This window comes from Oryzias melastigma, linkage group LG22 (assembly GCF_002922805.2).
Source record: "Oryzias melastigma strain HK-1 linkage group LG22, ASM292280v2, whole genome shotgun sequence".
Lineage (NCBI taxonomy): Eukaryota > Metazoa > Chordata > Actinopteri > Beloniformes > Adrianichthyidae > Oryzias > Oryzias melastigma.
Window position 1 is genome coordinate 25312523 of NC_050533.1, and position 22381 is coordinate 25334903.

General features: G+C 38.2%; 1 protein-coding gene across 3 annotated transcripts in view; it reads left to right on the plus strand.

Annotated features, from left to right (window-relative positions):
• slc4a11 (solute carrier family 4 member 11) overlaps positions 1–22381 on the plus strand; it is a 177322-nt gene that overhangs the window by 76129 nt on the left and 78812 nt on the right. For 2 of the 3 annotated variants that reach the window (XM_024259800.2, XM_024259731.2), the window contains exons 2-3: positions 14483–14533; positions 19472–19588. In XM_024259800.2, the coding sequence (XP_024115568.1) occupies positions 14483–14533; positions 19472–19588 (168 nt within the window). The remainder of the gene's footprint in view (positions 1–14482; positions 14534–19471; positions 19589–22381) is intronic. The other variant, XM_036209987.1, reaches the window with a different exon arrangement.

The window sequence follows — 22381 nt, forward strand, 5'->3', positions numbered from 1 at the left end:
ACCAAAGTTTTTCTTAGTATTTGAAATCGTCGTATTCAGGAGGAAGTAAAGAACAAACAAGACTTCTTCAAGTCATCAAGGATGTAAAATCCTTTACATAGTTTATCTTCAAGGTTCACCTCAGACCTAAATGTATAAACTTAACTAATCTAAATTAAATAAATGCGCATTTATTTAAAAACATGCCATTATTTTATTTGTCTGTAGCCAGAGAGCCTCTAGGGAGAGGTCAAAGAGCCTCACGTGGCTCCGGAGCTGCAGGCTGCAGACTCTGGTTTAGACAAATGCTACACTTCAGCTGCTGTTCTGTCTTCTTCCTTGTTTGAGTTATAATCCACTGCAGGTCTGCATGGAGACGTCTCAGCGGGCAGTCTGTGTTTGAGCACATTTTTATCTGATCCATTTCTGTCATGCGTTTAAAGGAAGAGCTGGGAGTGTACGCTGTCCCTTCCTCAGAGAAGTCTCCCCTAGAAAGGAGGAGGTGACGTGTTCACTTCAGATCTATGCTTTTGCTTCTTAATGACAGCTGGAAGTCATATTGTCCCTTTTTGAAAGAAACAATCAGCCGGGGGATTCAAAGCAGATGAAAGGGTCTGTTGGTGTTTAATTTTGAGCCCCCTGCGGTAGTTGTGTTTCTGCTGATAGAAATCATTGGAACATATTGAGTAACATTTTCTCTGTTGAAACCCCCCTGCTTTCTCTTTGTCAGAGTGCTTTCTGTGCTGGTCGACAAACTGATGCAAAAAAAGGAAACATGAGAAACGTTTTTTGGTGCCTTTTTTTTTTTTCTCGGTTGGGGGAAGTTTGTGGTTTCTCGAGAAGTGTTTGTCGTTTGACTTACCAGCACAACATCAAGCGCTGAGCGCAGGGGTGGAGGCTGTCAGGGATGTCGCTTTGCTGCAAGATTTGTAACTTGTTAACTTAACAGACTGACAAATATTTCCCTCATGTATGTGCTGGTGATGAAAGGGTTGACTCTATGAGGCAGACACACAAACCCCCACATGTACTGCAGCAGATCAGTGAGAGTGATGAGATGCACTGTGTGCGCCATGGTAACCTGCCTTAACTTCCTGTGTCACGGCTTCCTCTTTCTTTAGAGTCTGTCTTGAAAAATATCTGTTTCAAAAGTAAACCTTATAAAAAGGGAAGTTCTCAAGATAAATGATTCCCAATCTAGTAAGAAGAAGTGAACTTAACATATTCATTTATTGCTTCTGCTTAGATGTGCTGCAACATTCAGAGATGGGATGCACTAATATTTAAACAAAAGTTTAAATATTTGCTCTAGTTCGGGGATCAGCAACAGTAAAAGAACCATTTGGGCTCATTTTCTACTGATAAAAACCTAGAAGGAGCTGCATAGTCTTACTTTAGCCTTTAAGAAATTTGGATTTGAATTCATGACCTTTCTTTTTTTAATTATAACTATGAACTATGTCTGTTTTTGGCACAAACAAAAGCAGAAATATAAAAAGAAACTAGCAGCATGCTAGTGATGCTCAGTGCAGCTCTGGACAGCTAGTAACCAATGTTGTTCAGCATAAGATAATATGTGCTTTTAACTCCTAAAAGATCAAACTTTTTACCAACGTTTTTCTTTGCATATAAAATCTGTTCATTCTGGAGGTAGAGTTGATCAAACAAGACGTCTTCAGGTCAACAGGATGTAAAAACCTACATAGTTTATCATCTATGTGAACCTCAGTCATCAATTTATACATTTAACTAAACTAAATCAAATAAATGATAATTAAGTAATCCTTATTTTTGTTCTTTTTCTCCTCTTTGTCCTCAGCAGTCTTACACTGCTGGGTTTTGTTATTTTAGTTTGGGGTTGGATCTTGGTAGTCTTAGTTTACAGGCTTTGTTTATTTGTTTTCTTTAGGTAGTTTTGGTTAAGCAGACATTATCAGGAGCTGCTGACTCTGATGGTCGACATGTCTGGATCAGCAGTCTCCATGACTTATTTTATGTTTGGATAAGGAGCCACAATGGAGATAAAAGAGACACATGTGGATCTGGAGCCAAAGGTTGCAGACTCCTGATTTAGAGCCTTTCAGCCTAAACATTTCCTAATATGCATACTAAGCAGATAGTTACCTTTCTTCTAATGATACCGTATTTCATTGTATACAGAGGTATAGATATTTACGGGTACATTACCTTCTTCATAAAAATGTTGTTGATGTTATGGTGAGGAGCTCAGTCACCCGGAGAGAGTTTGGAGTAGAGCCGCTTCTCCTCCGCATCGACAGGAGCCAGTTGAGGTGGCTTGGGCATCTGATCCGGATGCCTCCTGGACGCCTCCCGGGTGAGGTGTTCCGGGAGAGGGAAGTCTGGACATCTTTGCTTAGACTGCTGCCACCACGACCCGGTCCGGGTGAAGCGGAAGAAGATGGATGGATAAAAATGTTGACATTAAAAGATGTTTGAGCTGCCCCACCTGTAGGCTGTTACTTGAAAAGCCTTTTGTCAGACTCTACTTGAATTATTGTGTTAATAATTAAAAAATTACAGTAAATCAAAGAACATAAACACTGGAGCTCTGCTGTTAAAGGGTTAAGACTAATATTGATTATTAGAAAGCTAATAACGGATATTTGGAGCAGATATTTATTTCCAGTAGAAGTGAAATTATAAGCATCAGAACTAAGAATACAACAAACATCAACAATTGACTTTATAAGAAAAAAAGTAAATACAAACAAATAAATACCCCTAAAATACGTGTGTCAAAGTCAAGGCCCGGGGGCCGGATCCGGCCCTCCAGGTAATTCTATCCGGCCCTCCAAATCATTTTATTTTATTGTTATTAATGACCTGATGTTATCTTGGGCTCATTTCTAACTTGTATAATTTTGACAAAATATATTTTTATGGAGAGTAAAATATTGAAAGTTATTTAAGGTTTAAGGTGATTTATTCTGGAATAATATTCCTGCCTTTTTATTATTCATAATTATGTTACAAAGTTACACTTATAAAGTTTTAAAAATTTGCATTCTGTTAGCTTTTTGAACTATTTCGACAATTACTAATATTTTGTTAGGCTATTTTGGAGTTTAGCTAAAATTTCAGCTACATGCTAGCTGTTTTGGCTAATTTAAGGGTTTTTTTGTTTTTGTTTTGTTATTAAGCTGATTTGGTATTTAGCTAATATTTTAACTGGCTGTCAGCTACAACATTTTCAGCTATCAGCTTCAGTGTTTTAGCTATCAATTCCAGCATCTTCAGTGGTCAAATTCAGCTTACAGCATTCACACTAGTATTATCACAGGTAATGCTATATATCTAGTTTATAATCTTGTTAAAAAGTCACGGTTTTAAAGTTTTAAAAATGTAGTTTTAGTGTCCAATAAATGTTTATCCTGTTTGGCCCGCGATCTAAGGTGTGTTTTGGATTTTGACCCCTTGTGCGACTGAGTTTTTTTGTTTTTGTTAAATATAAAGTTCTTTGACAGTTTCCATAGTAAATAAAGTAAAACTTCACCATAAATTAAATTACTTATCTTAGTGATATGTTGAAACATAAACAAAAAGTTTAGGGAGTTCATTGGCACTGTACACTGTAAAAACGCTTGTAAACATTACAAAGCTCATTTAAAAATGTTAGTTTTTTTATGCTTAAGTTGCGTAAACTATCAAGTTAAAAATGTAATTTGATGAAAACTACTACTTTAAATTGTAACAAATTACAGGACTTTTGTTAATAGATCCAGTTTCACTTTTTTCACTATTGCATTTCTTGTGATGTTAAATAAAAAATGAAAATAAATAATCAGGTCCTTGACGTTTATCACATAAATAAAACAAAGTTATAAACAATTTAAGAAAAATGTGACTGTTAAATTGTCAGTAGTCCCAATTAACCTTTTAACTACACAACCAAAAAAACAAAAGTTTTCTCAGCTGCTTATTTACCCCATCCATCCGTCCATCCATCCCTGTCTCAGAGCGACACCCACAGTGTGTTCTCCTGTTAGGTTTGAGTCTGGTTGAACTGGCAGTTAAAGGGTTAAGCAGCATGAGATTGTGGTTCTCCGTGTTCTCCAAACAAGCGTCTTCTCTAAGGCTCCTACATTGCAGAGCCCTGCCTCAAAATGCCCTCGCTTGAGGCTGACGAGGACGGTGCACAAAGAAACGTTCTTGTTTCCAAGTCCCCAGTAGGGAGGGGCACTCCGGGTACTCCATCTTCCCCCCACAGTTTAAAATGATGTTTTATTGGTCAGGGGTCTGCAACATTTAACACTAAAAGAGGGAATTAAGAACGTCCAAAGCCCAGTAAGTCCCAACTACCTGTTTAGAAAATGCACTTCATTTATGGTTTTATGACCGTTAAATCATTCATTTGTAAAATGTAGCTTTTAAATATTACAATCATTGAATTATAACAATGTTATATTTTTTTCTATACAATTGTTTTTTTTTCCATTGGACAGCAGCCACAAGTTCCTTTCAAAATAAAATCCCTCTTGTGTCAAATAAAATCCTGCAGCATATTTACTTGAATTAAATATGCAAGAAAGTCAATTTAAACATGACAAGATTGTTGTAGAATCCAAAAAGTGCAAAAATAAAAACTTTGTCTGTGAACTGGACACTGTTGAGTAGTAGAAGATACAAATCTGTGTCTGACCATCAATAAACCTTCTACTAACATTTTAAACAGCTAAAAATCTAAACGCATAACATAATTAACTAAAACAAACATACCCATTATGTATTCAGTCAGTGGTATTTTTCCTTTAAACAGTCACAATGGACAGTTAAAGGAGTCACATTTGTCTCTGGAGCCTCAGGTTGCAGACCTATGCTCACATGTTAACTGACGATTCTAAATTGTCCTTAGGCGTGCACGTGAGCGGGTTTGTGGCCTTGCTACAGACTGGCGACCTGTTCAGGGTGTATCCCGCCTTCGCCCGACACTCTCTGGATTGGCTTCAGCAGCCCTGTGGCCCTGAAAGGGATCCAGCGGATTTAGTAGTCGTAGATCCCTACCACTCTTCCCGTCTCCTTCTTACCCAACAGTTGAAGCAAATCTGATTTAGTTCCACCGCGTAATGACCATCATGACTGCTAATGAAGCTGCTTCTGAAAGATCATCAGAGCGGACTGAATGGGAAAGGCCTCTAATCAGCTTTAATAATTATGTATGCGTGGTCAGAACATTATGAAAACATGGGCCACAGTGTTCACTCATAAACATTACAAATAATACAACGAAAGATGTGTTTACATACTTGAGGTTCAGATATGCCAACAGTAACTTGCGTTTAGGAAATTATGAAAAGCAGATTTTATTGTAGTCATCTTCAACAATTATTTTGTCATTTGTCACATTTCTGGAGTTGATGTCGCTCATTCCTGCTTTGTTTTCATTGATCTGGCAAGAATGTAACATGGTTGACTTTAATTCGTCTCAAATTCCTCTAAATCTATTTCTGCATCTGTCAGCACCAAACACCTCAACATGAATCCTCCTGATCACAACGCTCAGCCACAGTTCAGAGAGGCGCAGCATCCACAGGAAGCCGCCTTGATGTGCCACATAAATAAATGAGCAGTCCAGCAGGCAAACAGAAACACAAAGATTTAGCTTTTTTGCGTTTGTGACCCTGTCATCTCCACTCTTCTTTTATGCTTGTTTTGTCCTTTTTTGCCACTTGTGTTACAATGCTGTTTTTTAAAGGCATAATGTCATATTTTATGTAATAAAATCTGTGATAATGATAAAAGATTTTTAGTTACTAACAGTCACTTGGAGAAAATCCAAAGCATGAACACAGTTTGTTCTTTAGTGGACATCTAAGTAAAAAAAAGACTTCAAGACTTTAAATAATATCTAAAAATCAATAGGATTTCTCATATAATTACTGATGTTTTTTCCTGCCCTCCTTCATTTTATTTGCTAAGAAAGTAATATGTGACATTTTCCATTCTCCAGAAGAGAGTTCATATTTGTTATTGCTCTTTGTTTTATACATGCAGCTCAGCAGACCTGTGGAGGAAATGATGGAAATGTTTTTATCTGTGTGGAGTTCAGTCTAACGCTGCGTGGTAAACAAACCTGGTCATTTTTGTTTATGTTAACATAACCATGTGGAATGCAGAATTAACTCATATATTTTGTTTTAGTCATTTATTTTTGAGTCAGAGATCAATTAGAATAAAAAAAGATTTCATGATGACTAACCTGGCTACATTAGGAATGTGTAGTTTTATTTAAGTTAGTGCTGCCAATAGTTAGTAGTTGGCTAATCATCGTCATGCAAACGGAATGTAAAGCAAAAATCTTAACCATCATTAGCCTAACCAAAAAATAAATAAATTACCTGTAATGCTAGTGTGAATGCTGTAAGCTGAATTTGGCTGCTGAAGATGCTGAAATTGATAGCTAAAAACACTGAAGCTGAAAACGCTCAAGCTTATAGCTGTAAACTCTGAAGCTAAAAGCCAACTAAAATATTAGTTAAATGCCAAATTAGCCTAAAAAACTGAAAAAGCCTAAGTTAGCTGAAACAGCTAGCAGTTGAAATACTAGCTAAACTCCAAATTAGCCTAAAAAACTGAAAAAACCCCTAAACTAGCAGCAATAGCTACCATGCAGCTGAAATACTGGCCATACGCCAAAATAGCAAAAAAATAAAAATAAAAAAATAATAATAAATTAGCAAAAATAGCTAGCTTGCAGCTGAAGTATTAACTTAACTCCAAATTAGCCTATGAAAATGAAAAAATCCTAAATTAGCCGAAATAGCTAACATGTAGCTGAAATATTAGCAAAACTCCAAATAGCCCAAAACACTGAAAAAAAATCTAAATTACCTAAAAATAGCTAGCATGCAGCTGAAATACTATCTAAACTTCAAATTAGCCTAAAAAACAAACAAAAAAATCCTAAATTAACCAAAATAGCTAGCTTGTAGCTGAAATATTAGCTAAACTATAAATTAACCGAAAAACCCTTAATAAATGCCAAAATAGTCCACAAGGCTAGCAGAAAACCATTATAACTTTCAACTTTACTACACTCTGACTCCATATAATATAAAGTAACGACTAATCGAACATTAAATTAGTCGTCGACTATTTTAAGAGTCGATTAGTTGACTAATCGTGGGAGTCCTTGTTTAAGTCAATTTATTTTTCCCCAAATTTTCCTTCTCATAAGATTATTGTTCGAATAATTTAACTATTTGGAAACATTTGGTTATTTTTGTGTTGGAATAAAACACAGGAACATATTTCATTATTTTAGAGAAATCCATAGTAAAGTCTATAAACACTGCCATCCACATCCCCGCCCCTCAGCCTGTCATTCCTGCACGATGAGCGTCGATGTTTCAGTAACCTTCAAAGTATCCCCTCTCCATATCTGTTCTGTTCCATCCTCATGCTGCACACATCCACAGGGCCGCCAGACAAACTCCAAACTGTTGTACTCTGATTCCCTGTCTGTGTGTCTGCAGTGGAGCGCTCCTCCAGATTATAGGTTTAATTCCAAAATGAGATATCCACCATTTTGAAAGAGGCTGCTCACTCCCCCTGTGAAGTGATTGCTTGCCTGGAAGCAAAGCTCGTTGTAGATTATCAGTTATTGTATCTTACAAGGAAAGTCGAGACCTTTTAGATGAAGAGTGTGTTGTAAGCGACGTCTGTCCAATGATGTTTCTACATTAGAAAATATCTGGTCGTTTTTTTTTTTTTCTTCCAAAAAGAGAATCCCACAGCCATCTACCCGCTCTGTTTTTTTTTTTTTTTTATTTGGTTGGGGTTTGCTGCTATCGCTGAAGAAGTGCATTTATTAATATCAAAGATGTCTTTGGATTTATACCAAAAGATGTCTTTGCATTTTTTTATAAAAGAACATTACAACAACATGTCTCAATGTTGCCTCCTCCGGTCATTTTTAATAATAGGCACCTGAGAACTGAGAAGTTTACCTCAAATTTGAGGAAAAAAATTCAATTTTTGCTTGAAAACTCCAAATCGTACATATTACAATTGATTAGATTATGTTTTTCTTTGAATAATTAGACTTGGAAAAAGTAAAAATTATTTAACTTTTTCTTTTTTTCTTTGATAGAAATGTAATTACAGCAAGTTGTTATTTGTTTAAAAAAAATGAAAAAGAAAGGAAGTTCTAAGTAATATATATAACTTTAGAAAAAATATATATTTTTAGCTTTTACTAAATGCTGTCTGTTTTTGTGAAGCAAAGTTTTTGGATGTAGTATTGTTAATTGCTCTGCAGTTTTATTTTGATCAAGTATTACTTCTTTTAAGGATGTTCTGGCAAAAACTGTTCTTGCGATGTACAGTATGTTCTAAAAGTGTCACTTTTTTCGCCATCATTTTCCTGTAACTGAACCATTTCCAGCTGCGTTTCCAAATTAACTCCTATGTGCAAAATGTAATCAAAATTCTAGAAATGTTGAAAAAAATCACAATTTTGAAAATACTCTGTTTCTATTACATCCTAACTATGTGACTGAACACAAACCAACTCATGCACAAAGCCATTCAAAAACACCCCAACGGATGTGAACAATACTGTGACTCCAAAGTGCTCCTATGCCAGCCGAGGAACATAATTCCAGCACATCCTGGCCAGATTTTCTTCCCAGGAAGGAATCCAGCAGGAACCAGAAAAAGATGTCTGAGCCACCTAAGGGGCCTCTCTTGATGTGGCCTCACCCCCAAACTCCTCACCTTTTCTCCTAGGCAGGGTCCCCAAAATATGGCCTCCAGGCCGGATCAGACCCGCCTCCAAATTAGTTTTTGGGCTAATTTGTGAGCATTTAGAGATTTTACCAGGTTTTTTTTCTTTTTTGGCTAATTTGGCATTTAGCTAACATTTCAGCTACATGCTAGCTGTTTTGGTTAGTTTAGAATTTTTTTTTTTTTTAGGCTAATTTTACATTTCTCCAATACTTTAGGTAGCTATTATTTTCAGCGTTTTCAGCTATCAATTTCAACATCTTTAGCTATCAATTTCAGCATCTTCAGCTATCAGCACTAGCATCTTCAGCAGCTAAATTCAGCTTTCAGCACTCACACTAACATCATCGCAGGAATGAATTATTTAAAATTTGGCTATGTGTGACTGTCTGGAAAACCGTAAATGCTTACGTTCAGGCTGTGATTTGTGAGAAAATCTTTTAGATGAAGGGTTTCCCTAACCCTTGTCCTTATCCTGACTCAAGTATTTGCCTCTGCAACAGCCCACACTGCATGGTGCTTGAGCCGATACCTTTGAACGTAGCAGATTCGACTGGACTCTTTCTTCAGATTGAAGGCATCTTTTACTTCCAGTGACCACTGCCATGCTGCCCAGTACTGGAGAGCTTACATCATCAGCTTTGAACAGCTGCATTGTCAATGGAGGTGGAAAAACACGATCCACTCAAACGTAATGTCTCTAGCCAGCCTTGGTGTCTGGTTCTCCTTCATGTGGTAGTTTAAGACCATTCCTATACATTCCAGACTCTCACAGTATATTTGAGCATACTCAGTCTGTACGGCCTTCCCCCATGCTAGTGAACCCAACTCACCACCAGGTTGTGACTCGTTAAAGTCTTTATCCTGCTCTGCCCCCCAGTGGTCAAGACACACAGCCTACAGTCAGATGAAACTATTATAACGCTGAAAACCTGCCTAGTCTTGTGGTGCCACGTGCACAAACATGGGGTTTGTTATGGACAGGTTGTGACTGGCACACAAGTCCAATAACAGAGGCTGATCCTCCAATCACATCCTTCCAGATACCACTGCCATGGTCCATGAGGGCATTGAAAAGTCTAAACCGCAGTAAGATACCACCCCAGCCTGAAAGTGGATGTACACAACCAGCTTGTTCAGGCATTAAGCAAACCCATACCACCTCACTGCCTCTCCCCATGGGCGACTCCAGAGTAGAAGTACTGTAACTCTGGACTCTGGAGGAGTTTCCCTATCGCCCAACTCTTGAGGAGTTGGGCCTCAGAGCACAAACTATTTTTTTCAGGTAGTGGACCTACTATGTGATCTTTTGAGGCTGAGACAAACCGGGTCCCTTTGGGACGACCACAGAGTAGGACACCAGTCAGGGTCCTGCTTTGAATCTTCCCTAGAGGACATTTAAAATGTGTCATGAGTGTTGATGAAATATTTGATAGCATCTGCTCATGATGAGACTTTCTTCAGATTGTTGATGATTGTTGTTATTTACAGAAAAATGTATTTTTGTTTAACTATTGACCTGCCTACAAATATACTGTTTGTTCTGTAGTCATGAAGGTATTTGGATGGGCTTTCAGGTGATGTTTCCATGGAATCCCTAAAAACAACTTTACAAGTAAGACCTGCAAATCCTCAAACTAATATTTTACTTTTTACTGTTAGAAAAAGTCAGCATCCACGAGAGTTTTGCAAACATACAATTTAAAGAAAAAGAATGAAGAGAATGCTCGTAGCTTTGAATTGTTGTTGATATAATAGATATAATACTTATATAAACTGAGCTAAACTAAGGTTAGAAGTCTTAAAAAGATTAAATATCTTTGCTCATGCAGCCAACTTCTGAAGAAACAATCTGACCTTAAACTGCAAAGGGAAGCGCATCAGTCATCACATTCATAACACAGTGAGCCTAGCAATTAATTCAGAAGACCTTTTATCTGATTGATGAATTTCCCTCTATGGGGGGTAATTCCCCACAATTCTAATGCATCCACAACCCCACTGTCTCCAAATACAGTCGAAAAAACGTTGTGTCAAATAGAAATGATGTTAGAGGAAGTTTATTTTCATTACATTTATTTAGCATATACAGAAAAAACATTTATATGGAGTAAAAGCAGTAAGTGTATTTGTGGTAAAGTCATTGTGCTGATTGAATGTTTATAAGACCCACTTTTCCCATCAAACCCATTATGTTTTTAGCATTGAAGGCATAACATAACTGACACACGTGTTGTTGGTTTTGCTGCTGCTGTCTACAGCATTGGGAGATTTTCTTGGTTTGCAGGGCAGCTAGTGCAAAGTTGTAACATATATTTCAGGAGCAGCACACTTCTACGTCTGCTGATACCAGGGGCTCTCTGAATGTGCTTTTTTGGAAAAGGAAACATCTTAAACACCATCTGTGGAAGGAGCTGGAAATAACTGTTGGCTTTAAAATGATGTTAGAATTTAGCTAATTAAGAAGAAGACAGCTGTCCAGTGCTTCCTTTATTATCTGCTTTAGCAGTTAAAAACCCAGAGACATTCAAACAAGAGAGACAAGCCCCCAATCCTGGAATTCTATTTGTTGTCACAGACATAAAAGTAATAGTTATTTATGTACATTTAAAATGTGTTTTTTAAATTTCGGTTCTCCTGTTTTATGTAAAGGTATTGATACTGTGCTTACATACAAAACAGATAAAAGCTAAATGATTTTAAAAAGATTTAATCTATTCCTTTAAACCAGAGGTGTCCCTTTAAACGTTTACATCAGGGCTGTCTAACTCAATCACACAGGGGGCCAAAATCCAAAACACACCTTAGGTCAAACAGGATAAACATTTATTAAACACTCTAAAACTACATTTTTAAAACTGTAAATTTTAAACATAATTATGAACTAGATATATAGCATTACCTGAGATAATGCTGGTGTGAATGCTGTAAGCTGAATTTGACTGCTGAAGATTTGAAACTGATAGCTAAAAATGCTGAAGCTGATAGCTGAAAATGCTGAAGCTGATAACGAGATAAAATGTTAACTAAATCCTGAATTAGCCTAAAAAACAAAAATAAATATAAAAATAAATAAAACTTAGGTTAGCCAAAACACCTAGCATGTAGTTGGAAAAAAAATAGCCAACCTTCAAAATAGCCTAAAAAACTGAAAAAGCCTAAACTAGCCCAAACAGCTAGTGTGTAGCTGAAATACTAAACTCAACTTTTTTTTTTTTGTTTTTTTTACAGGTAGTGGAAAGTGCTCACGTGAATTTTGTGAACACTTCATCACTATAAAGTGTTGCATGTCCACCCAAAGGTTTTTTCTCTGCTTCAGAATCAGTGGAAATTACATTATTTGTGTTAGTCACACGTGTCAAAGTCAAAGCACTTCCATGTAGTTCTATCCGGCCCTCCAGATCATTTTATTTTACTGTTATTCATGGCCCGATGTTATCTGGCATTTATTTCTAACTTGTATAATTTTGACAAAATATATTTTATGGAGAGTAAAATATTGAAAGTTATTTGAAATTTAAGTTGATTTATTCTGGAATAATATTCCTGCCTTTTTATTATTCATAATTATGTTAAACAGTTACTGCCTTAAACTTTCAAAAATTGTCTTTCTGCTGCTTTTAAGACTATTTTGGCATTTACTAAGATTTTTTTAGGCTAATCAGTTTAGATAATATTTCAGCTACATGCTAGCTGTTTTGGCTAACCTACATTTTTTCTTTCAGTTTTTTAGCTAATATATTTTAGCTGGCTACCAGCTTTGGTGTTTTCAGCTACCAGCCTCTGTGTTTTCAAATATCAGCTTCAGTGTTTTTAGCTATCAACTTCAGCATCTTCAACTATCGGCGCTAGCATATTCAGTGGACAAATTCAGCTTACAGCATTCACACTACCATTATTGCAGGTAATGCTATTTATCTAGTTCATAATTATGGTAAAAATTTAAGGTTTAAAGTTTTAAAAATGTAGTTCTAGAGTGTTCAAAAAGTGTTTACCCTGTTCGTCCCATGACCTGAGGTGTATTTTAGATTTTGGCCCCTTGTGTGATCGAGTTTGACACTCCTGGTGTTAGTGGTTAAAGAGTTGCACTATTTGAAATGATGACAAACACTGGAGCTAAGTCTCTGGTGTTAAAGAGTTAAGATCCAACGCTGTAATTTCAGATCAATATTGACATTGCCTGTCAGTTTATTATTTTAACTTCATTTATTAAGATTGTGAATCATTGTTCTCATACATCACAAATATTTGTACTCCTTTTTTCTGGAAGATATAGTGATTATTCGAGTATTTTCTTATGCATTACAGCACTGTGGAAATCCATTATAGATTGATGCTCACAGTAAAGCTCAGCCTTTGATATGCTTAGCTTTTTATTCTAATGCTATGTCGGGTATGTGTGTTTTCCGGGAATACATATTTATATTTATAACATGACATATTGTAACTGTGTATTTTGTTTTCAACTTCTTTACATTTGTATGTGTTTACTGGATAGGTTATATATCTGTTGTTGTGCTCTTGTAAAAAAGTGAAATAAACTCTGGAAGAGCATTTATCACTATATTCTGATTCTTTTTGGTTCCATCCTGTGTCCTCTTCTTTGTTAAATGACGTTCACCAACCAGGTCAAGGAATAGATAAAGAAAAAGTGACAGGTTTTTTCTTTTTTTTTTGAGAAATCAGATGCACACCAGCTGCTTTTAAATGGACAGAAAAGGTGCTTTTTCATTTCTTCTTACTTTCTAGGATCCAGATTTTCACTTCTGCTCACACTTAAGTGAAAACGAGTGGAAAAAGGGCGTTTGGTTCCACTTCAGTGGTGAAAGCTGCAGAGATTTGCTTTATGTTTGCTTTTAATTAAAAACCTTCTTGCAAAAGTGGCATCACGTGGCTCTGAAGGGATAAAATGATGCTGGCTGAAGCATCATGAATGCTCTGACTATTAGACAGAAAATTTCACAAACTGTTTTCACATGAAAGTAATGATAGACCTTTGAATTCATCGATGAGCATTTAAAGGATTTGTAACTATTTTTGTCGGAAAGCATTTGCAAACTTCTGCCTCCTATATAGAAGTTGATGAGATCCAGAACATACCAAATATTGCAGTTCCACCAAACGCCACTAGAGGCAGGTTGCAGAAAGGAGCAATTTCCCATTGACTCCTATTAACAAGCTCAATGTTACACTTAGAATAAGTGTACTTATAGTCTTGTTTTGAGCATCTATTTTATGTTTTTGCTTAATAGTCTAATTAGGACATTTTTTGTGTGTTGCTCAGATTTAGAGTTTGAAGCTTTTTGTTTCTTTTTGATGTGTTTTCTGTCAGAATCTATCAGAATAAGATACTTTGGTTCTGATCAGAGAGATGATCTTTGCGTGAGAGCTGCAGCTTCTCCCAGCTCCAGGTGGAACAGAATGTTCAGGAGTTTCTAAGTGAGACTACGGAATGAAAGTAAACCTCCAAACTTCCTCATTTTGCTTTCTTGAACATCATTAATGCATGCCGTTGATGAAGCCTTATGATGGAAGAGTCATTGAAAGAATTTCTTATCAAATGAATGCTAAATAAAATATTTTTAATGCTGGTTAATTCATTTTTAATAAAATGAACGTTTCATTGGAAGAAGCAGAGACCAAACTAAGAATGTACAATAATTGTTTTTATGCAGTTTCTGGAACTGTGCTCCCTGCTGATGCTGCTGTCCTCATTCATCCTCAGTGATCACTTTCATCTTCTGTTTTGTTCCTGCAGAGGCGCCTCCATCTGGGATGTCCAAGAATGGATACTTCTTTCAGGAAATGGGTGAGTGTGAGCCCCCGACCGCACAAATGGACTCTCCGTAGTATGAATCTCAACGTCGTGAATCTCAACTGAAACACATGAGAACCGAAAGACTGTCGTACACAAATATCTCAGGATTTAAAAAAAAAATGTCTGCCTGGCTCCACACTTCACTGCATTTGGAAAAAAAATATTTAAAAAACTTTCTGTTATGATAACAGAAGTTTCATTACCTTCAAGCCAAGAAGAGGATCCCAATTAGTTTGTGCTGCACAAGCAGTCAAGAAGGAATATAGCTGCCCTGGATCTCCCCCGTCTCCCTTAGCCAATTACTCCCCTCTTGTAATACTCCCATTCACTCAGCAAATTCCCAGCCCCCATGCTGCGGCTCAGCATAACTATCTTTATTAGGCAACCTTTTGTGAAAGCATAAATGCAATTACATTATTTTTGGCAGAAGCATTACCCTTCATTGTCATAGTAGTAGTTCATTATTAGAGGATTTGGTTGAAGCTTTGAATCCACACGGCGACCAGAGTGGATTAAGAAATGTGCTTGACTGCTCCTTCTTAGGAGGGGTTTCCTGTTGGATCTGTGCTCTTCTGTCTGTAAATGTTAAAAGCTGTAATTGACAAGAATACAGTGTTCTACCAATCACATCCACATGCAGGAGATGCATTTCAGCAGAACACTAAACTTTGACCGTTTGCCCTGAACGCGGGAATTTAGTCATTCATCTAAAACAGGAGTGTCAACTCAAATGCACAGGGGGCCAAAATCCGAACAGGATAAACATTTACTGAACACTCTAAAACTACATTTTTAAAACTTTAAAACCGTAACTTTTTAACATAATTATGAACTAGATATATAGCATTACCTGTGATAATGCTAGTGTGAATGCTGTAAGCTGAATTTGACTGCTGAAGATGCTAGTGCTGATAGCTGAAGATGCTGAAATTGATAGCTGATAACGCTGAAGCTTAAAGCCCGGCTTAATGCCAAATTATCATAAAAAAATGAAAACAAAAACCAAGGTTAGCCACACAGCTAGAATGAAGCTGAAGAAATAGCTAAACGTCAAATAGCCCATAAACAAACAAACAAAAAAAAACTAAATTAGTCAAAACAGCTAGCATGTAGCTAATTATTAGCTAAACTCCAAAAAAGCCTAAAAAATCTTAGTAAATGTCAAAATAGTCCAAAAAGCTAGCAGAATTTTAATTTTTAAAATTCTAAAATCGTAAATTTTTAACATAATTATGAATAATAAAAAGGCAAGAATATTATTACACAATAAATCAACTTAAACCTTAAATAACTTTCAATATTTTACTCTCCATAAAAATATATTTTGTCAAAATTATACAAGTTAGAAATAAGCACAAGATAACACTGGGCCATTAATAACAATAAAATAAAATGATCTGGAGAATTACCCGGAGGGCCAGATCCGGCCCCCGGGCCTCGACTTTGACACGTGATCTAAGAAGAGTCGTCCCACCAAATGCAGAGGATCCAAACATGCTCCTGTATTCCAGTGTGTTCTGTGTCAGTGTGCCACCTCCCCCGACACACCTCAAAGGCAGCGGGGGGGATGAGGGATGCACATCAATCATTCAATGTTTTCATATCTACCACATTTCATCCCTCGGCTCTTGTTCCTTCTGCATATTGCATGCTTGTTTTTATCAGTCACACTTATGAGGGGCAGCTTAGCATCCCGTTCAGCCTGTCTGTTCTGAGAACTGAATTATTCAGTTGTTATTTGAGTCATTTTGTGAGAAAATATCCACCTCCCATTTAAATGATGCATTGCACATTTACTTTTTGCAGCCCCATATGTAAAAACAGCTGTTTGTGGTGAATTTAAAAACCCTGCTTTTCATATAACACCTTTGGGTGCATTGTTTGTCGAGTCAGAGTAGCTCTTCCCAAGGTGAGTTGAAAGTCACAGCGCGGTTGGTAAGTCTGAGGCAGTAAAGGAAGCAGGCACAGCAGAGACACATGTTAGTGCTGCAAGATACTGAGCTCATCCTTAAATTTGTCATGTCATCCGGGTCGACTTGAGCTGCTGCTCCTCCACATCTGCGGAGACCAGATGAGGTAGACACAAAGGCTGAGTCCCAGTTCCCCTCTATCCCACCCCCACATTCAGAGGTTTCCCAGTCCTCCTTTAAATGAAGGCGTTTAGGCCTTTGTCCCAACTGTCCTTACAGGTGGACATGGACTGTCTTCAGTCACAAAATGGACACACCTGTACAGGGCATGCACAAAAAAGTAAGATCATAGACCTTAGAGCCTGCAGAGAACTACGTATTTGGGGTATTCGTGGAAGTCCCGGTCCAGAACCCCCACAAATATGGGGGGATACTGTACACTGACCACACACCTGACAATGAAATATTCCATTTTCATGATGCCCTTTAAAGGGGGTAAGGGTAAGACACACCTGCACCCTCCTTAAGATGCAGCTGCTGCTCTCTACGACCCCCTGCAGTCCCGTACACGTGGATCTGTCCGGGTCAACCCCTGGACGTGTGCACGTAACTCAGACTTCAGGGTTAGTGTTACGTCCCCAATAGCAAACTGGCCCGGAGTCTAGGGGGGGATGGCCATCAGTGGGGAGAGTAACATTAAAGATGGACACCAACATAAAAGGAACACAGTTTATTTAAACAAACGGAAACCTGTGTCCTGAAATGAAGCAGGAAATTTGGTGGTTACGGTTAAAAAGAACAAACCAAAACGGAGTTGGAACCTTGGCCAAAAGAAAAAGAAACCAGGGAGACTACTGACCCAGCCATGACGACCGTCGGAGTCAGCAGCTCCCTGCTAAGGGCTGCCTAAACAAAACTACCTGAAGAACACAAATTAAACAAAGCCCGCAAATCAGAACTACCAAGGCCCAACCCCAAACTAACATAACAAAACCCAGCAATCTAAGATTGCTGAGGACAAAAGTAACCCAAACCAACACCACACAGACCACCACCCAGCCTGCTGCTCTGCTCCCTGCCTGGCCGCCTCTGGACACCATCTGCCAATCAAGGCAGATTGGCCACACCTGCCAGGTGAGCCAAAGGAAACTGGATGGAAAAGAGGCCAGACAGCAGCAGCAGGATGTAACAGTTAGGTTCGTGGCTTATGAGAGCATTGCAGGAAATTCTTCTTTCTTTATTTGAAAACATAAGAAGCATTACCCCATCGCAGTAAGAAAATGTCCTAGAATTATTTAATAAGAAAGTAAAAAAGTCTTGTTGTTTTAAGGTCTGGTCTAAGCAAAGTGGGATGGAGACGATAAACTTGATCATGACATAGTACAGCAGGTACACAGTACAGGAAACTTGGTTCTACTGTTTACTGTTAAAAAAATGAGTTTGATTATTTCATGATGTAATAAATGCTTAATGACCCGATTGAAGGAAGTTTTTAAGGTTTGTGCTTGCACTGTTGTTAATGACACCCAAACTTGAATACATGGAATTTGATTGATTTTAAAATTCAGGAAATCTGTAATGGCCATTTGTCTTGTTTTTGGTTTGAAAATTGGAAAAGGTTTTATACGCAGCACTTTGAGTGCAATGCACTTTCATTAGATTGGATTTTCTTTCTTCCACTAAAACAGAATGCTCCTGTCGAGATCCAGGCGCTGGTCACAGTCGTGAAACACTTTTGTGTTTTTTGAAACTGCTTTTGTCATCTAGAAACCAAAGGCAGTTTTTGACATTAATGACCTGACACCTAATAGTAATTTAACCTTAGAGCACAGATACGTGTCAGCATCAAAACCGTTGTGGAATCTGATTTTAGTCCAAGTCTCATATCAAATCTTTGAAGTGGATATGAGACTTGACTTGGAGATGAGATGTACAGGTGGAACAATGCTAATGCGACTTTTTGCCTGAACGGCATTTGAAGCATCTCAGAATCCATCACCAATGTTCTTTGTTTATTTACTGGAGATAAACTTCAGTGGAATAATAAAATATTATATTCTTAAAGGTTTCGGTACCATCCATCCATTCATCCATCCATCCATCCATTCATCTGTATGTTTCTAAACTTTTTCAGGGTCAAGGGTTGCTGGAGCCTATCCCAGATATGGATTATGTAAAAAACTAGATTTACATCAGAGGGAAAGATGTTTAAAAAAGTTACAGGAAATAAAAATAGGCACAAAAATAACATTGATGTGGATTTTTTTTACTTGATTTTCAGGTAAATGTTAGTTGTACCTGTTGACTGTATATGAAAACTGGAGTGCGTGACCCCTCCCTCCTGGCGTTCTGAACAGGAAGTACCTGCTAACTCCAAGTAGCCCAAACCCATAAACTTAGAGAATAAAGCTGTTAATATTAGCTGTTAATATTTGCTGTTACTCAGTCATTCTGTTGGTCAGAATAAACTTCCTTTCCGTCTTTTTTTTTAAACTTTTCCAGCAGCTGAGAGAACAGATCAGAGCTGAAGGTCTCTTGTGTCGGACAAATGTAACCGTTACAGTAAAGGTTATGAATCTTCTGAAACACAAGGTGTTTATTTGTATAAACCCCTTTTGTATTTAAGGCTAAACTTTATTTATTTGATTATACTTGTATGCATATTGTATACACCACTCCCCTCATGCCAAAGAAGAGGGTGTCCAAGAGTAGTGGGGTCCCCAATGAGCATGGTAAACATGGGCCAACAAGGCTCCCCCACTGTTGGGAATTGTGAAGAGGTAAGGACCAGTCCAGTTCTCTGGTACAGTCAACAGTTTGACCTAAATAAAAGGTACATTCTGTTCCTGTTTCTGATGTATTAGATGTGTATGTAATGTTTTGTATTACGTATCTACTGCAGTAAACATACAGTTGTGTGAGCCTGTCAGAGTTGATGGCAGAGACCAACACCATTTATTTGAGTGGGACTCGTCCCGCAGAGATGCAGTAGGTGACGCTGTGCTGTTGTGTCCCCCAGAGCAGCGGGAGGCAGAGCAGGACGAGGTCAGCGAAGGCCGAGAGGAGACACAGGACTCGCCCATCGCCTGTGGAGATGACATCCACCTTTATGACAACCAGATCAGCCCTGGAACAGGTCAGACTAACGACTGAGACAGAGCGACGGTGCAGGAGGAGTGACACTGAAAAGTACTGGTTTGAACAGAGAAATTACTCCAATAGTGGAGCCTGGTAGGTTGATATTTCTGACAAATCCTGCATTATGTGGTACAAGCACCAAATTTGGCATGAATGCACCTTTGGATCCTCTATTAAAAACACAAAACCCACAAGAAAAATCCAAATGGCGGCCATTTGCAAAGATGGCGGTCATATACTCAATTGTTACAAAAATAATCATTGTATTTGCCCCAAAATATGGGCTGTTCATGCACAGAGTTGAGTTATATCGTTAAACTCAAGGGGTGGCTACACAGTGCTATTAGAATATATATAGAAGAAAAATGGACTGAAGAGTTTTGGGCTAATTTGGCGTCTACTAACAGAGTTCCTACAAGTTTCATCAAGTTAAATTTTAAACTTTTTAGGACCTTTTTGAAGCCATGATCGTCAAAAATGAAGACCAATTTCACTGTCTATTTCCAGTTTTATTAATTTATTCTCAATTTCGGATCAAAACTGTAGCTTCTTATCTTGTTTGTGGCCTGTGCCAGGATGTTTTAGAGCTCTTCTTTTACTTTTTTTTTTTCTTTTTTCAACCGGCGGTGGGCATTTAGCATAATAGTGCATAAAGGTGCATTCACACCGAACGTGATTCGCACGGCGGCCAGTTTCAATGTGAAGTCAATGGTACAGACTGAGGCGATCTGACGTCCTTCAACTTGAGCGGCGAGCGCGGAGCAAGGATCAGGCAGCTGCTTGATTTGAGCGGCGAGCAGCAAATTTGCCACGAGACAAAAGAGGGGCGGGGCACGCGAATCTGGTGTGTGAATCATGTTCAGTGTGAATGTTACAGCTGGTTTTCCCTGGTTATTTACATCATTTGATCAAAAATAATCTCGGTAGAAAAAAGTCTATTCCTGACATGAAATGTGAAGTGGAAAAGTTTCAAGCAGCACAATTTTTCCATCCATTTTCTTGACCGCTTTGTCCCTTTCGGGGTCGCGGGGGTGCCGGAGCCTAACCCGGCTACTGATGGGCGAAGGCGGGGTACACCCTGGACAGGTCGCCAGTCTGTCGCAGGCAGCACAATTTTTAAGGCTCAAATTACTAAATCAAGACTTTTTAAGGCTTTTTCAGGTATTATTTCCAAATTCATATATTCAATGCCTTTAAGTCTTTGTAAGAACCCTTTGGGCTCACTTGGAGTTTGGCTCATATTTATGCAATAATCTAAAGATTTTTGCGCATTTGGGGATTTTTAAGCAATTTTACTACAAATTTTTCAGAAATGTAGGTAATCTTCAGCGCTCTTTCATAGTTCTTTAAAAGAATTTCCAGTCTTTTAGCAAATATAACATTGTACAAATAGCTTTTGCATTTTCACTAAATATTTGCAGCAACTAAAGTAAATTGCGTCGCCATTTTCAGCAAAAGGTATTCACACTAGCATTATCGCAGGTAATGCAACTTTTCTAGTTTTAAATAGTTTCATCATATTATCTGTTTCAGTCCTTCAGAGTTTAACGATTTGTTTTTCTAACTCCAGTGTTTCTCCTGATGTTTTCTATGGCTCAGAGTCTAAGAGTTAATCCTTTTTTAACAGTTTGTAGTCAGATTTATGTTGTTCTCTTCTTCAGATCAGCTGATTTTACATGGAAACTTTCTCTTTTTAATGCATTGCATGTCTGCAGGAGCTATCTTGACTGACAGCTCCTCATCTGCAGGTACAGATGATTTTGACCCAGACACCAGAACCTCTTGGGTCAACAGGTTGCCATTTCCATGGTAACAGCCACAGGTGCAGTACTCTGGGAAAAGGGAAACAGTGATGCCCGGTCCTTTGAAGGTGACGGGTGACCGTGTCACCCGGGCTGATCTGGTGCACATAGCCACACTGAGGGCGTGTGACAGGAGAGCAGGACAGGTGGAGAACTTCCTACTGAAATATCTCCACTTTCAGTGCTCGGTCGAAAATAAAACTGTTGCTAACTCACTGTGATGAACTGTCACAGAGTTAGCGGCTGTGAGTGATGGAGTCTGTGGCAGCCGGAGGGCATGTCCATACATTATGAGCGCTGCTGTTTTCACAATTATGCTTTCCATCCAATGCTGTCGGAAAATATTCATGTTTTTATCTTCCCGGCTTTGCTTTGGTCTCAAATAGAGATCTGACTGAGGAAAGTCCTGTTTATTACAAGTAAAATGTAAAGCCAGAGCCATGAATATATTAACTAACAGTCAAATCCAGCTCTGTGTCTGGGTGTCTGTCCTGATTTCAATTCCCTCCCTCCTATGTATTCACGTTAATGTGACATTAACGTGAATGTGTGGATCCTCGCCGCTCAAACTAAACTCTCCCCTGCAGGTGCACACTGTTTGTCATGCCCAGCAGCGCCTCCTCGCACATTTCCAGTGCATTATTCATTGACAGCTCAGCTGAATGTTGATTAGCGCGCTTTGTTTTAATTCCTGGATACATTCATCCCCCTACAAATAACAGAGAGCTGCCGGTCCTTGTTTCCAGGCCTGATTCCACCCTAAATGTATTTCCTATTGTAGTTTCTGCTTGGTTGTTCTGCATCAACGAATCGTGGATGGAAGCTGCTCATCACATCCGACCGCTGTAAGACTGAATCTGACTTTAATGAGCACAGCTCTGCAGTAAAGCTCTGTGATATCTCCAAACCTAAGGAGAGCCAATTCTGCCCCAATCTCATTTTTACTAACATCTGCGTGTTGTAGTTAATTAATAGCTCGCTCCATTTAT